This window comes from Bactrocera tryoni, chromosome 5 (genome assembly GCF_016617805.1).
Source record: "Bactrocera tryoni isolate S06 chromosome 5, CSIRO_BtryS06_freeze2, whole genome shotgun sequence".
NCBI classification, from domain to species: Eukaryota; Metazoa; Arthropoda; class Insecta; order Diptera; family Tephritidae; genus Bactrocera; species Bactrocera tryoni.
In genome coordinates, this window is record NC_052503.1 from 50,407,812 (window position 1) to 50,423,239 (window position 15,428).

A 15,428-nucleotide genomic window follows, 5' to 3' on the forward strand; every position below is an offset into this window, starting at 1 on the left:
ACAAAACAACACAAATGTTCATTTTGTATGTACACAATTCCGTTGTTGCCATACAAATACCTTTCACTTCAATGAAACTTTAATATTTTGTTCAAAGTGAAATTGTTTTATGCAAAAAATAAGTAAATTGGTAAATATTTTTGTTTTAAATTATCAATTGTTATTACAAAAGATATAACAGAGCAATGCTTTTATTTGTAAAATAACGTCAGGTTTTTTAGAGCTTTGAATAATTTTACATTTTACATATTAGTAGGATCACTTCTCTTTATTGTCAACTCTACTACCCTCTCTACTGTCGTCGGTAAACATAAAAATATTTTAAAGTTAGCGAGAGGGACAACTGGGGGCCTGCAGTCGTGTAGTCGTGCAGCTGTCTAAATAACTGTGTCCTTAAGAATGTGTGTATTTTAATATTTAACAGATGCCGCTTGCAGTCTGTCGCGCTCTATGTGTTCAGCACATGATGCTTTCGCTAAATGGGTGTGTTGCGATGTTGTTCAGATACCTAATTAGCTACCGAACCATATTAATAGCGGGATTCTGTAACCAGTCTCTAGTCTCTATTTGAGACATTTTGAGGCAAAGTCTCAATTTGAGACTAGTTACTATTCACTAAACAGTCTCTAGCGTTAGTCTCAAAATATTGAGACCTGGTAGTTAGCAGGTCACAAAACTAAAAAGAACTCTTGTCTGCCATTTTGAATATACTGAATAGAGATCATCATAGATATTAATCGATTGTCGTTTCTTTATATTTTGTAAGCAACTCAAACACGAAAAGGTTAAAAATAAACCAATTTTATATAAATTTCGTAAATATTATGAAACAAAGTCAACATATATTTTTATTTTCATTGATAATTATGTTTTTTGACTATGTTATAGAAAATTTAATATTTGTTATCGACATATTTATTTTCATTCAAGTGTAAAAACATCTCTGAATAATGAAATGTAATAGATTTTGTGACTGTCGCTTACAGAATAGCAATATCATCTCAAGTCTCAAAAATTGTCTCTAACTTAAAATCTCAAATTTAGAGACTTGAGACTGTCTCAAGTTACAGAATCGCACGGTAAGTTATAATGCATTTAATGAGAACATACAATTAGTATGGCGCAACAATACAATTATCGAAATGTGATAACAGAACAGCTGGTGTTTGACATTTACAAAGCTCTTATTTACAAATGGCAGTATAAATATGTATGTAAGTTGAGGTTCAAAGAGAAATCGAGTAGATTTCAATTCCATTACTTTGTTATAAAGATATCATTGGCTTATATTGGGTATATATTAAAAACATAACAGAAGTGCCAGAAACACCGCAAATCATGTTTTTTATTTAAACAATTGATTATAGGCAAATAATAGAATTAGTCCCGCAGATTCGATATGGCGTTTAAAAGCTAAAACAGCTGGAAGTTCAAATCGTTGGGCTCTAAAAAGTTTTGTTTTCTAATAATGGCGAATGTGGATGTCAATCATGGTCATAATAACAATGACATCAAAGTTATAAATACCACACACGATGTAATCCCGCCTAATGCAGAATTGCCTTGCAGGGAGTGGCAGGTAATTACAAATGCAAAATCTTAAATAATTTGAAGTTGTTCGAATTTTTTCTGCAGGAAGAAGATGTTGTGAAATGGGCTGAAGGTGAAGGATTAGATCACAATGTTATAAACTGCTTGATAGCGGAACATATTGATGGGAGTGACCTCTTAGAATTAACAGAGAATGACATTCGAGACTTTCGTTATCATCTTCAATACAGCCTTACTATGAGTGATATGAAAAAGCTTTGGGTTGCCGTTCGAAAACTTCAAAATAAAAATTCTACATTGCCTCATAATTTTATACAAAGGAACACATTAGGATTGGCTGATTGTTTTCCGTTTAATCGTCCGTATATAAATCAACAATGCGGTACATCTTCCTGTTGCAATTTAAATGTTTGCAATTGCCAAGTTGAACGCAACGGTATTGGGTCAAATTGTTATTATTCAGATGTATGTTCTCCACCGGTTCCTCCAACTTTAAATGGCAGTGCTGAAGAGGATAATATGTCTCCGCCCATGTCAGTCGATGGCCGCGCGACTAATATACCTCCAGAGTTATTCAAAACAGCTATTAGTTTAGGTAAGTTAAAACAGATAGTGAGATTAGACAAACTTGTAATAACATTTATTAATAGACAACTTTACCAAAATAAAATTTTTTTATCGCTTTATGTCAGAATAATATACGTTAAGTTTAACATAATTCTCTATTTCCAAAATAGAAAGAGGTCCACAACTTTTCTTATACCCCACATATGCAATATAATGATTTCTGGCCTCTAGTTAATTTTTTTATAATATTTTTTATAATATTTGGTAATATTAATTTTGATAATATTTGGTTTAACATAATGTGATACAATAATAACTGATATTTCGCGTTTTTTTAATAAATAATAGTGAATGAGAATAATTAAATAATTTAATTATATTCGTTTAATTCATCAACAGTGTATCGTGTCTTTAATTTCACTATATTCATTTGTGCCTTAACTTAATACTCGACTTGCCCCAAAAAAGCGTGTAGTATATAATTCCACGCTGTTCCAAAGTGCATAATCTGCCCTGCTCCAAAAGTGGTTTCATTCAAGATGTCTTAATTTAAATGGTGACGAAATTAAAGTAGGTGTACCGTGCACAGGATGCAACATATGTATGTGTCTGAAATTTTGATCATCAATCAAATATGGACTTTGAAAGTGAAGATGACGACATAGGAAAATTTGAAAAAATCTTAAAGAAGAGGTAAAGTACAAGGCGACTCAAGAAACAGACGATTCGACATTCTGCACAATAAATGACGAAGCCCTCACCAGAATAATGGGCACCTGTAATTGCTCGCCAGATATTACCATCGCTAGCGGTGGTTTGATAAATAGCATAACCTGGCGACCGAGTTGAAATTCAATTCAAAGCAAAATCCTTTAAATCCATTGGCCAAGATGGAATAAATATGCGGATGCTAAAACACCTAGGCTCGACGGAAGTAAATTACCTAACCAAGGTCTCCAAGCTGTCGCTGACCGCTTGTCAAATACTACTTAAAATAAAATTATAAACGCCCAGATAGTTGAGGCCATGTCAACTAAAAACACACCTTGGGAGAGGACGATCCTCGTAGCATTGGCCTTGTCAAAAGCCTTTGTCACAGTCAATCACACAACGCTAATTCTAGACAAGGAACAATTCACGCTCACTAAAGGGTTGAAGAAGTAGGCTATGAACTAGCTGAAAGACGGCAATCATCCGTACTGTTTCGAAGTAAACATTTCCAATTGAGAAGAATTAAACAGAGGATTCCGCAGGGTGGTGTCCTCTCGTTGTTCCAAAGGGAATTTCTATTACCTCGTACGCCGATAATTGATTAATATTGACGTCGGTCAACGGAAGCGATGACATGTTCTCAAAAGTAAACTCTCTTTTTTCGTAAAGGTCGAAAGAACAGCTTGAACGATGAGAACTGTCGTGCCGCCATGGAGAGAAAGCGGACAGCCTATCTCGCAATGTTGCGATTGACCACAACACGAGCGAGGTGGGAGAGATACCGAGAGTTGAAGAGGGATGCGAGAAGCATATGCAGACAAAAAAAGACAATTGAGAAGTAAAGTCCTTTCTCGACGAACAAAAAACAAACTCTATAAGTCTCTCATTATTCCCGTCCTGCTATATGGTGCAGAGGCATAGACAATGACATCATCTGATGACTCGGGCTTAGGAGTGTTCGAGAGAAAGGTTTTGCGGAAAATTTATAATCCGGCGAGTACTATAGTTGATGGAATGATGAGCTGACATTGACATAGTTCAGCGAATTAAGAGACAACAGTTGCGCTGGCTAGGTCATGTTGTCCGGATATAAGAGAACGCTCCAGCTTTGAAGGTTTTCGATTCAGTACCCGTCGATGGAAACAGAGGAAGAGGAAGATCCCCAGTGCGTTGGAGAGATCAGGTGGGGAAGGACCTGGCTGCACACTTGATATCTCGAATTGACGCCAAATAGCAAAAAGAAGAAACGGCTAGCTCGCTGTTGTTAACTTAGCTATAACCGCATAGTAAAGAAGAAGTAGGACGAAGAAGTACAGACTAGACCTTAACATTGCAGTCGATTACGTTAAAATTCCGAGTGTCAACAATGCTAAGATTTTAGGTGTGATACCAGACAGCCTATGATCCTTCACTCCTCATTCGAGCGCGATAACTGCCAAAGTACCTGCTGGGGTGTTTTCGCAGAAATCATATCTACAGTCGTCTACTTGAAGCGGTGCCGTCTCGTAGGAACGTCAAGATATCTTTCTTTAACTATGTTGACGACATTCAGACATTAACACCTTCACCGACTCCCTCTCAGTAAACGGCGTACTTGGAGTCGAATCAAATCAACCAAACCCATTGTATTAGATGTGAACGGGTTTTGTAAGTCGATTTAGCCATGTATACGCGAACTAATACCTCAGTTCCCCAAGATATCGATCGTAAACTTTGCACACGTCCTTCTCTTACCAAGAAACAGCTCATTTATCTGATTGATTTATCAAAATGAAGTCCTTGTATGGAAAACTTTTTTATTTGACAAATTATCTTCATGAAATTTGGCATAGATTATTATCCAAAAATTTATCCCGAAGAAAAAAATTCAGATCAGAGCACTATAGCATAAAGCTGTCATCAAAATCATTTTTATACTCTCGCAACATGGTACTAAAGAACTCTGTAACAGTTGTGTTTAACATCTATTGTAATACTAATAGAAATAGGTATAGAATTATATATATACTTAAATGCATAAATGATCAAGAAGACAAGCCTGGCAGAATCCTGTCTGTCCGTTCAAACGATAACTTGAGTAAAAATTGAAATTAAGATACAAAAGTTATTTAGTACACGGCAAAATAGTATGAATGAACATCTGTGGCTTACAATGTTTTAAAAAGTGTGCTCGCCCAATGAGCGTGACATAGTATTTTGCCTTTGGGTGAAACGTATACCTTGGCAACTATTTACCCAATTTCAACCAAATTTTGTACACAATACTTTAATTTTCTTTTGGTACGTTGAGAAAATGAACTAAATCGGGGTAAAACCACGCTTTAAATTACTAGTAATTCTTTCCTTTTCAAATATACTATATATGTATGTATGTAAATCAAGCACTAATGAAGAGAGATTAAGGAATATTATACAAACGCGTTCGAAGAATGGTCTGCAGTTCCCATATGTAATGCTCAGTCATTTGGTTCCTTCCGTACTTTACTCTCAATCTTGCTTAATTCAAGTCAAGCTTAATCAAAGCAACTCTCATCGCTAGGACGTCTACTAACAGTGGAACTCCATCTTCCGTTCTCTTCATACCGCTGCGGATGAGACGGTAGGTTACTACCGCCCAAGCAAAAATAATTCATATGATGATGAATGCCGCAATGTCACTGTAGAGAAAAACGCTCCGTACAACGCCACCTTGCAGCCAATTGTGACGAGGGCTGTGAAAGAACGGTACCGCGTCAAGAGAAGGGAAGAGCGATTGGAGCCGGCTTCTTTAAAAACAAGAATGGAAACCAGATAACAGACACACAGAGTACTCTTGAAATGTAGAGAGAACTGCTAAATGGAGAAAGCAGTGCTGCGACGGATGAAGAAGAATCCGCCACAACAATCTGCCACGATAACATTGTCAACCCGCCACTCGACCAAGGTGAGGTCAAAACAGCTCCAAAACGAGTTTAAAAAACTAGAAAAAGAAGCGCAATAGGTTGGTCTTGTGGTGAGTGTGGCCTGCCGGCCACATGCAAAGATTCCTCGCGTTTTGGGAATTACGATACCACTGACTTATGTACATTTGAAGAAGTTAAGGACTTTGTATATCTGGGAACCAGCACAAATTCCACCATTATGGGTAGGCAATTGAGAAGCAGTTCACTCTCTCGACGAAAAGAAATTACGCTCCATAAGTCTCTCATTATTCCCGCAGATTATACAGCGCAGAAACATGGAGGATGACGACCCGAGATGAGAAAGCACTTAAAGCATTCGAGAGAACTGTTCTTCGCAAGATCTTGTTTTGTGGCGATGTTTTGTGTTCTCGGCCCAGACCGACCTACAACCGTGGGTGGCAAAGATGAGAAATAATATGGTTCCTTCCGGTTCTACACAATTTTGAAAGACTAAAACTAAAATGTTTTTGGCATGTTGAGTTTTTTTAGATAATACCGAATTGAAAAATTTAACTGAAATGAAGTTTTATTGTAAACGTTAATATAAGACCTCACACTTCAGGTGTTCTAAATATAAGAATTGTATAACGCTTATTGCAATACACATTAGGTGCTAACTGTATTTTTATATTAATCATTATTTTTTGAATGCGATCGCCATTTCGCTCATTCTAAACGATTTTTGCTTTGCAGGTTACTCATTTCTTGTCACATGGATAACATCCTTTGTCATGGTCATAGTTCACGAGCGTGTACCTGATATGAAGCGTTATCCGCCATTACCGGATATATTTCTCGACAATGTACCGCACATACCATGGGCATTCCATATGTGTGAGATAACGGGCACATTATTGTTTATCATTTGGTGCTGTGTTTGCATCTTCCACAAATATCGCCTTGTTCTTTTACGACGTTTCTTTGCACTTGCTGGAACAGTATTCTTACTACGATGCGTTACAATGTTGATAACATCGTTAAGTGTACCAGGCACACATTTGCAATGTAATCAAAATGATTACGCAGTTGACGATACTGAGTAAGTAGATCAAATTTATATTTTGAGACTAAGGTACATAAATTATGCTCTGGTTAGTAATTGTTATCTCACTCGTACAAACTAAATATAACAAGAAGCACTTGCGTTGCAACCCTTCGCTAACATGTTCTTCAACGCATGGGCAATTGTGTCTGCTTCTCTGGGCGAGTGTTGCCCAGATTTGGTTCATTTTGGGAATGCGGATAGATAATTATCAGGAAAATATGCTTCTATGTTTCATAAAGATATCTCACGGATTAACCAATATTTTCGATAAAAAGTCATATTCGTCATAAGGGGGCTTGAAAAGTTATAGTCCAAATTCGACAATTTTTAGTTGAAAGGTGTTACACTGTAAAAGCAAGGAAGGATTTGTTCAAAACTTTATATCGATATCTTCATATATAATTGATATATCTGTTTTAAAATGAAAGAAGTATGGTTGTGGTCCGTTTGTGTCAATTTGCAAACTGTAAGATAAAAATGTCAAAATATTTTTACGAACTTTTTGAAAACCACGCCCATTGAAACATGCGCAGCTTCGTTCTGCACACCGTAGCTGGTAAAAATTCTACATATTCAGAATCGACCCCGACATATTAAACATATGTCCAGCATGCAACGAGTCCACGCATGACTCTAACCACCTTTTTGCATGCCCAGCTAACCCTATCTGATACCCCTCTCCCTATGGTTCGACCCTGACAAAACAGAACGTTTCCTGGGCCTACCGTTAGATGATCTCGATGACAACTTATCTGAATCTTACCACCCTAACGGCTACTAGGTAACGGGGACTTCTTTCAAGCTTCATTAATATTTGGCTTGACAATTTTTTCATCTCGGAATACATTGCACAGAATATAATAATTTTTCTCACCTAACGGTATTTTTGGCACCTAAAACTAATCGAGATAGATATGTATATACGTATTTTCATAATGTATTTAAAAGCCAATGGCTTTTTTTTGATAAATTAATCAATTGGGAACGTTCGTAAAAAAAAAATTAATAAATAAATAAAAAATAAAGACAACATATGCGCTTTAAATACTTCAGTGTGGATCATTTTAACATTTTAACATTAAAACATTGATTTAATTAAACATTTTACTGGACAATTAAAACTATTTGCTTGTGTTTTTTTGTTTTTCTACTTGTAGTCTCTCTTTAATTGAAGCTTTGCAGCTACGTATTTCACGTGCCTATACGATTTGGAGTGGACTTGGTATGTCTATTCAAGGAGTTCGTACGTGTGGCGACTACATGTTTAGTGGACACACAGTGGCTCTAACTCTTTTGAATTTCTTCATTACAGAATGTGAGTAAACATATAATAATTAGTTTATATACCATAAAAAGTTACTGTAAACATTTCATTATAATGAGTGTCTCAGAACACTTATACTTAGTACCTTTATATATGTTCTTTATATATTTTTATGTTTATGTTGTCAAGTGGTCTTTAAAGTGATAAATGATAAATGGTAATCAAAGGACCAGATTTTTTAAAATGTCTGTCTCTGGTTATATTCAAATTTATAAAGGACTTAATAAAATTGGAATTGTAGGAATTCCTTACCCTTTTCGTGTTGGTATTAAGTTATTGTGTTGTTTATAGATAAGGGCTAGTTAAATGAAATCCATTAATTTCGCGTTAAATTGAAAGTTTTATTTAGCATAGTTAAAATCACCAAATTTACGTTAGATGTGCCCGGTTATGTTCTATAACTTTAATTTTCAGGTTATTTCACAATGCTACTCTCATATAAATCCTCCTCCTTATTGTTTATAACATACAGTCAACTCTCATTAATTCGAAACTCGAGGGACTCTTAAAATATCACGAATTATCGAGTGTTTGAAATATCAATTGGTTCGTAATTTGTGAGAGAATTAATTAATATTTCGAAAGAACTCTGTTACACTGGATTACTTCAAAGCACATTGCTTCTGCTCAGATTGCTCAATAACTTTTTTTAAGAGTAAAAGTGCCTGCAATGCTTTTTCATCACTTTCGTTTTGTAGACAGAAGCTTTGTAAGGTATCCAATGAGGATCTTGCTCCCTTAACTAACACCTCTGCCAAAGATTGTGATGTATCGTCCTCATCTTCATCGTTACTGTTTTCGTATCTGTCGCAGATAAAATTTCGTCAACGGTTAGTGAACCTGAGACAGCAACATCTTCATCCACTTGAACAAAGTCAGAGCCCACAGCGCTGATGGCAACTAATGGTTCCATTGCTGGTTCTTTATCATTCATAAGTATTGGAAGATCTTCTTTTAAGAAACCAGATTTTTTGAAGTAGTTGAGAATAGTTAGAGGTGTTACAGATCTACATGCCTTGTCAATCAGTAAAATAGCTGTCAGAACCGTGATATTTGTTGTTTGTCGAGAGATTCTAAAACGAGCTTAACAATTTCTTTGCGATAGAATGTCTTAAAATTACGTTCGATTAAAGCGTCGTTTTGTTATAATACTAATATAATGTTATAATACTAATATACTAATGATTTTTTCTATCGAATTACCAAGTGCATAAAAATGTTTTGATTTAGTTCGAAATTTTATTTATATATTTTATTTATAATAATTCATATAACAAAAACGAGTTTTATTATAAAAATAAATAAACGCAGCACTGGCTACGAGGCCTTCAGCCGCCTTGTAATTATAACTAGGTGGAAAATTCTATTTGCTAAGGGTTAGTAAAGATGTACATAAGTTGCTTAAATACGTTTTAACAAATCGTTGGTTTTTAAGAATCTATATACAATCATAACGTTTTTTTCTGAAGGTTCACTTAGCAGTTTTATGAGATCAATGTTGCCAGAGTTGTGGGCTGTTGAGTAAAGCATCGGACAGAGTGTGAGTAAGTGTTTGATAGAAGCGGTGTCATCGCAAAAGGGGCAAATGGATGGGCTTTTACCCGATAGTAAGTGGGCGTGTGTTATGATAATGTGTCCAATCCATAATCGAGTATATGTCTTCATTGCGCTAGTTGAAACTGTTGACGAGTAGATTATTCGATTTCTGGCTGGGTTTATGACCGCGTAGTGATGTTTAAATGTTTTCCATTCGCTTGCGTTTTTTTGATGCCTTTTGTGCTTAATAAGGTTAGAAATGTCTTGCTTGGTTGAGACGTAGTATGTTAAGGCAGGAGTCCTGGCTACATTTTTCGCAGCGAGGTCTGCAAAGTGGTTGCCTGTAATACCAGCATGGCCAGGGATCCACATTACTTGGATTTTCTGAGGGGCACCAATGACCGCGTCCCTGATAACTTCTATTATGGGATTGCGATTGGAAGGAGACGTTATTGCAGACATACACGATTTGCTGTCGGTACAGATGAGGAACTTTCTTTTCGTCTTTTTTGCGTGATTAACTGCATGAAGAATAGCAGCTCCTATTGGGATATGTTGATGAATCTTGATACACATGTTTCTTGGCACCTAAGGGAGGTTGGTATTGCAGATGGACATAATCGCATTATTGCCGCGCCCACAAAATGCTATTAAGCGAAAACCTATAAATTGATATAACTAAGATTCAAATATAGCGTTGTTTGCTGTCCCTATCGGTCTACTTTTGTAGTGTTCTATTGAAAAACCCTATATTTAACATTGGAATGGACGATTTCACCCTACTTCCATATGCTATTTCCGCTTTAGAGTATATAGAGCGAGAGCCATTGACGGTATCGAAGTAATACTTTGCACGCGGAGTGTATTTAATGTGCTTTTCAATCTTACGTCCAATCGGACTATAACTTTTCAAGATACCTAATATGTGGCCCTCAATGTTTGTGGGTGACTATTTACAGAAAATATTGATCAATTTCTGTGGTACCTTAAAGAAAGTCAGAAGCAACTATTTCTGCAAAAATCTACTACCCAACTGAGAAGTAAATTCAGCAACTGGTGGCGGTGCTTTTAATAAGCACACTCTTATAATAAATGAAGAAAACTATTGTATTTTTATCTCAAAGAATGAGACAACAAAATTGAATTCAAATAATCGTTGGCCTAAAATATTTATTTGTTAAAAATTTCCTTTTTAAATTATATAAACTTTATATTTGAAATAAGAGTTTTTTTAATAAGTATGTACATATATAGGCATTGTTACCACCAATTTTTAGGCTCAAAAATTTTATCTATAGTATATGACTTCCAGTTGTATTAATACCATGCATATGAGTTTCAGTATGCTTTAGTATTTCTTTACAGATTCATTAAATTGTGCAAATCTGATTTGGGATTAATTTTTTTTTCTTTAATCAGTCCCCATTCTTAAGCTGCTAGCTCTCTTCTTATAATTTAAATTTTCTCACAAAATTATATAAATTTGTTCAGGTATGTATATATTTTACCTTTATATTCTTTATTACATATTCTATTTATTCTGAACTTGTTGGCGTGACTGCGCTCTCTATTAGATTAAAGTAACCTTTTTTTTATTAGTTTAATTTTTTTAATTCTTGTTACTGCGATTGTATATAATGTATGCAACACTTCATATTTTCCCATTAAAAATATACATATATCGCTATCACTATTTGCCAGCGCAGACAGTGTTCGGTCACTTCCGAACTTAGCCCTTCCTTACTACATATTTACTTTTCCAATTTTTTAGCAAATTTAATTGAAACTGCAGAAGAGATATTTTGTACTTTAATTAGATTTATTTACAAACTTTATGGGTGAACATTTTTTTTTTGGATTGTAGAGTTGTATATATGTAGATCATTACACTAATTATCAAAATTTTTTCTCTACCAAAACAGATACACCTCGGAACTTGTATTTTTTACATACTATGACCTGGCTTTTAAATATGTTCGGTATATTTTTCATTCTTGCTGCGCACGAGCACTATTCAATAGATGTGTTTGTCGCTTTTTACATTACATCTCGCCTTTTTCTTTACTATCACACACTAGCCAATAATCAGGTATGTATATTATATAATAAATAAAAAAATATATGCAATTAATTTATATTGACATTCACAATGCAACAACAGGCGCTGATGTCGCACGATTCAACACGAACACGCATCTGGTTTCCGATGTTCAGTTACTTTGAGAGTTCTATTGATGGAATCGTTCCTAATGAATTTGACACCATTGGAGCTCTCTTTGATTGCCTCTGCCAGCTTGTTTTGAATTTTAAAGACACTTGTATGTTATCAGCTCGTCGCATTTGGATCGAAGCTCCGCAAATATCATTGAAAAGCGAAAATATACCATCACTTTCCAACGTACCAGATTCACTAAAACTTTTAAAGAAACAATCCAACACACTGACTCAGTTACAAACGCAAACACGAGAGGACATCGGAACATCGATATCGGCCAATACCTCCAACACACTGACTTCATCACAGCCTGTTTTTGACGTAAGCAAAAAAATGACGCATGGAATTTTGAACTCATTTGGATCGGCTGCTGAAAGTCCTATAACGAAATTATCAGGATCATGCAATAGCATTCATGGGGACAAGAAACATCAGTAATTAACAAACAATCTCAAACATGCACAAATTGGCATTTATGGTATTTAAAAAGTATTTCCAGCGATAATAAATTAAAATAAGTTTTTAAGTCGTTGCATTCCCTATATTTAGTTATGCAAATACATATATATATCTGTGTACTACCTTGTATAAATGTGGAGTCCTATTTATCAGTGGTAAAGGTCAGCCCTAACCCTTGTTACAGATTTCCATAAAGAGTAATATACGTCTTACTCCTTTTTAGAATCTGAAAGTGAAAATGAAATTTATTTGAGCAATATCATGGTTTCCATCCACTAATACAAGGATCGGTTTATCAATATCACATCCTTCTTTAAAAGTTATCGCTCTAAATTGAAAAAATCAAATCCGTTTACGGACAGTGGGCGTGGTTGTGCTAAGGTAATGTCAAAACTATATCAGTTTTATCAGAAAAGATATGTTATCAAAAGTAGAGCTTTTTCCCATATAACTCTTTCATAAAAGAATATGAATTTATGTCGAAGAGTCCTGGTAGGGAGAGAGAGCCTGATTCGCTCGGGTTCTTCTCTTCCTCTGCTTCCCCAGCGGGTACTGTGTGGAATACCCTCAGAGCTGGAGTGTTTTCATCCATTCGGACGACATAACCTAGCCAGCGTATCTCTTAATTCGCTGAACTATGTCAATGTGGTCGTATATCTCGTACAACTTATCGTTCCATAGACTACGGTATTCGCCGTTGCCAATTGTTGAGGCGAATGATATCAATATCATCGACGTACGTCAGCAGCTGTACTCTCTCTTGATTATGCCATCTATATTTAGTTCTGCAGCTCGCTTTATTTTCTCAAGCAATAGATTGATTCACACGATAGGGAGTCTCCTTGTTTGGAACCTCGCTTGGTATTTAAAGACTCGGAGAGGTTCTTTGAAATCGACGAAGAGGTGGTATGTGTTGATCTTCCTTTCACAGGTCTTTTCCAAGGTTTGGCTCATGGTGAATATCTGGTCAGTTGTTGAATGCCAGCCCTAAAGCCACACTGATAAGGTCCAATCAGTTTGTTTGTTTGTTGTGTCAGACTTATCCATTGATTGAGCACAGCACACTTAAATTTCAATGTTGTTGTTTTAACGGTTTATCAGTCCCCGTTAGGATGGTAAGGGTTATCTGAGTTGTCATCGACGGGAGGCCCACGATACGTGCTGTTTCGACGGGGTCGGACCAGAGGGAAAAGGATGTTAGATGAGTGGGGTTGGTAGGGCATGCAAAGAGGTGGTCAGTGTCATGCGGAGACTCGTTGAATGCAGGATATACATTGGGTATGTCTGGGTCAATTCTGGATAGGTAGGAGTTTAACCTGCTACAATATCCAGAACGAAACTCCGCTAGGGTCACTCGCGTTTCTCGCGGCAACTCGAGCTCTTCGTCTGCGATGGGTGGTGAATTGAGATATTTTGTAAAGAGTTTTTTGTCGTCGTCACTGTTCAGTTCCGATTTAGAGTTTAAAAATCAAAATTGGCGGAAAATACTTATTCAGCCGACTTTACAAATCAAATAATAAGTGATTGGCAGAACAGTTTATCTCAACATAATATTAGTTAAAAATATTCGGTGAATAGATCAGAGGTGCCCCCGGTTAATAAATAAATTTCAGCATACTGGCCATGTACTTTCTCGGCACAGCTGAGGAAGACAGTAAAAAACTACATAAACAGACGATTCATTGATCAAAAAGCTTACCCAAATTTATCCCACAGTCTTTTCCAATTAAATATAGAAACACTTTTGTTTACTAATTAATGCACGAACAATTGGAAGACGAGCTGTTGAGGGCGGGTTGTTCTGTTGGCGTCCCGCTACTAAGTCCCTTACATCAGCAAAAAATTTAGAATCCAAACTCATATTTGAGACAGCTCATCTCGATTGAAGCATTCAGAAATTGAATACCATTTTATTCTCAGACGCATCGAAATATAATATTAAAGAATCGAATGGCATAAGATGTCTGAGAAGGCCGAAAGGGAAAGGACTCAAACCTAAGTGTTATATTCTTCTTCTTCTTTACTGCCGTAGACACCGCTTACGCGATTATAGCCGAGTTAACAACAGCGCGCCAGTCGTTTCTTCTTTTCGCTACGTGGCGCTAATTGGATATTCCAAGCGAAGCCAGGTCCTTCTTCACTTGGTCCTTACAACGGAGTGAAGGTCTTCCTCTTCCTCTGCTTCCCCCGGCGGGTACTGCGTCGAATACTTTCAGAGCTGGAGTGTTTTCGTCCATCCGGATAACATGACCGAGCCAGCGCAACTGTTGTCTCTTAATTCGCTGCACTATGTGAATGTCGAATATCTCGTACAGCTCATCGTTCCATCGAGTACGATATTCGTCGTGGGCAACGCGCAAAGGACCATAAATCTTTCGCAGAACCTTTCTCTCGAAAACTTGCAACGTCGAATCATCAGTTGTTGTCATCGTCTAAGCCTCTGCACCATATAGCAAGACGGGAATTATGAGTGACTTATAGAGTTTGGTTTTTGTTCGTCGAGAGAGGACTTTACTTTTCAATTGCCTACTCAGTCCGAAGTAGCACATGTTGGCAAGGGTTATCCTGCGTTGGATTTCCAGGCTGACATTGTTGGTGATGTTTACGCTGGTTCCCAAATATACGAAACTATCTACAACTTCAAAGTTAAGACTGTCAACAGTAACGTGAGAGCCAAGTCGTGAGTACGACAACTGAGATATTTCGTCTTGCCCTCGTTCACTTCCATAACCAGTTGTCCAGTCTGGAGAAAGCAGAACTAACGGCGCGAGTGTTGAGGCCGATGATATCTGGTCGGTTGTTGATTTGCCAGGTGTAAAGCCACACTGATAAGGTCCAATCACTGACCAAGCACTGAATTACAGTTTTAGTTATAACACTTTATAGTGTTTCTCCTGAAAAATCATTTGGTAGACGGTACAGTGGTGCGATTGCCAATACCAAGCTTCTCAGAGTGCCTTTCGAACATACATATGTAGCAAATTTCATCAATATTTCTCAATTTGCATTTTAGGTAAGACGAACGGACTGACTTACAGTTAACCAGAATTCAACTCATCTCGTCACCCCAGTCATATT

The 15,428-nt window shown here is 36.6% G+C and overlaps 1 protein-coding gene across 2 annotated transcripts; it reads left to right on the forward strand.

The window, feature by feature from the left end:
- Window positions 1-1,187: 1,187 nt before the first annotated feature.
- Window positions 1,188-12,417, forward strand: LOC120777890 (sphingomyelin synthase-related 1). 2 transcript variants are annotated; one of them, XM_040109452.1, is made up of 7 exons: window positions 1,188-1,293; window positions 1,368-1,579; window positions 1,636-2,146; window positions 6,465-6,810; window positions 7,974-8,131; window positions 11,599-11,765; window positions 11,838-12,417. In XM_040109452.1, the coding sequence occupies exons 2-7, from the start codon at window positions 1,469-1,471 to the stop codon at window positions 12,327-12,329; spliced, it is 1,785 nt and encodes a 594-aa protein (XP_039965386.1). In that variant the 5' UTR covers window positions 1,188-1,293; window positions 1,368-1,468; the 3' UTR covers window positions 12,330-12,417. The 2 variants fall into 2 exon arrangements, with proteins under 2 accessions (XP_039965386.1, XP_039965387.1); XM_040109453.1 differs by lacking the exon at window positions 1,188-1,293 and having other exon boundaries at window positions 1,301-1,579.
- Window positions 12,418-15,428: the final 3,011 nt, after the last annotated feature.

Excerpts from the sequence above, each read along its gene's own strand:
- LOC120777890 (XM_040109452.1), top strand. The coding sequence starts at position 1,469 with ATGGCGAATGTGGATGTCAATCATGGTCATAATAACAATGACATCAAA. Across the intron at positions 1,580-1,635 it reads TGCCTTGCAGGGAGTGGCAG|GAAGAAGATGTTGTGAAATG; the intron begins GTAATTACAAAT and ends TTTTTTCTGCAG. Across the intron at positions 6,811-7,973 it reads TACGCAGTTGACGATACTGA|TCTCTCTTTAATTGAAGCTT; the intron begins GTAAGTAGATCA and ends TTCTACTTGTAG.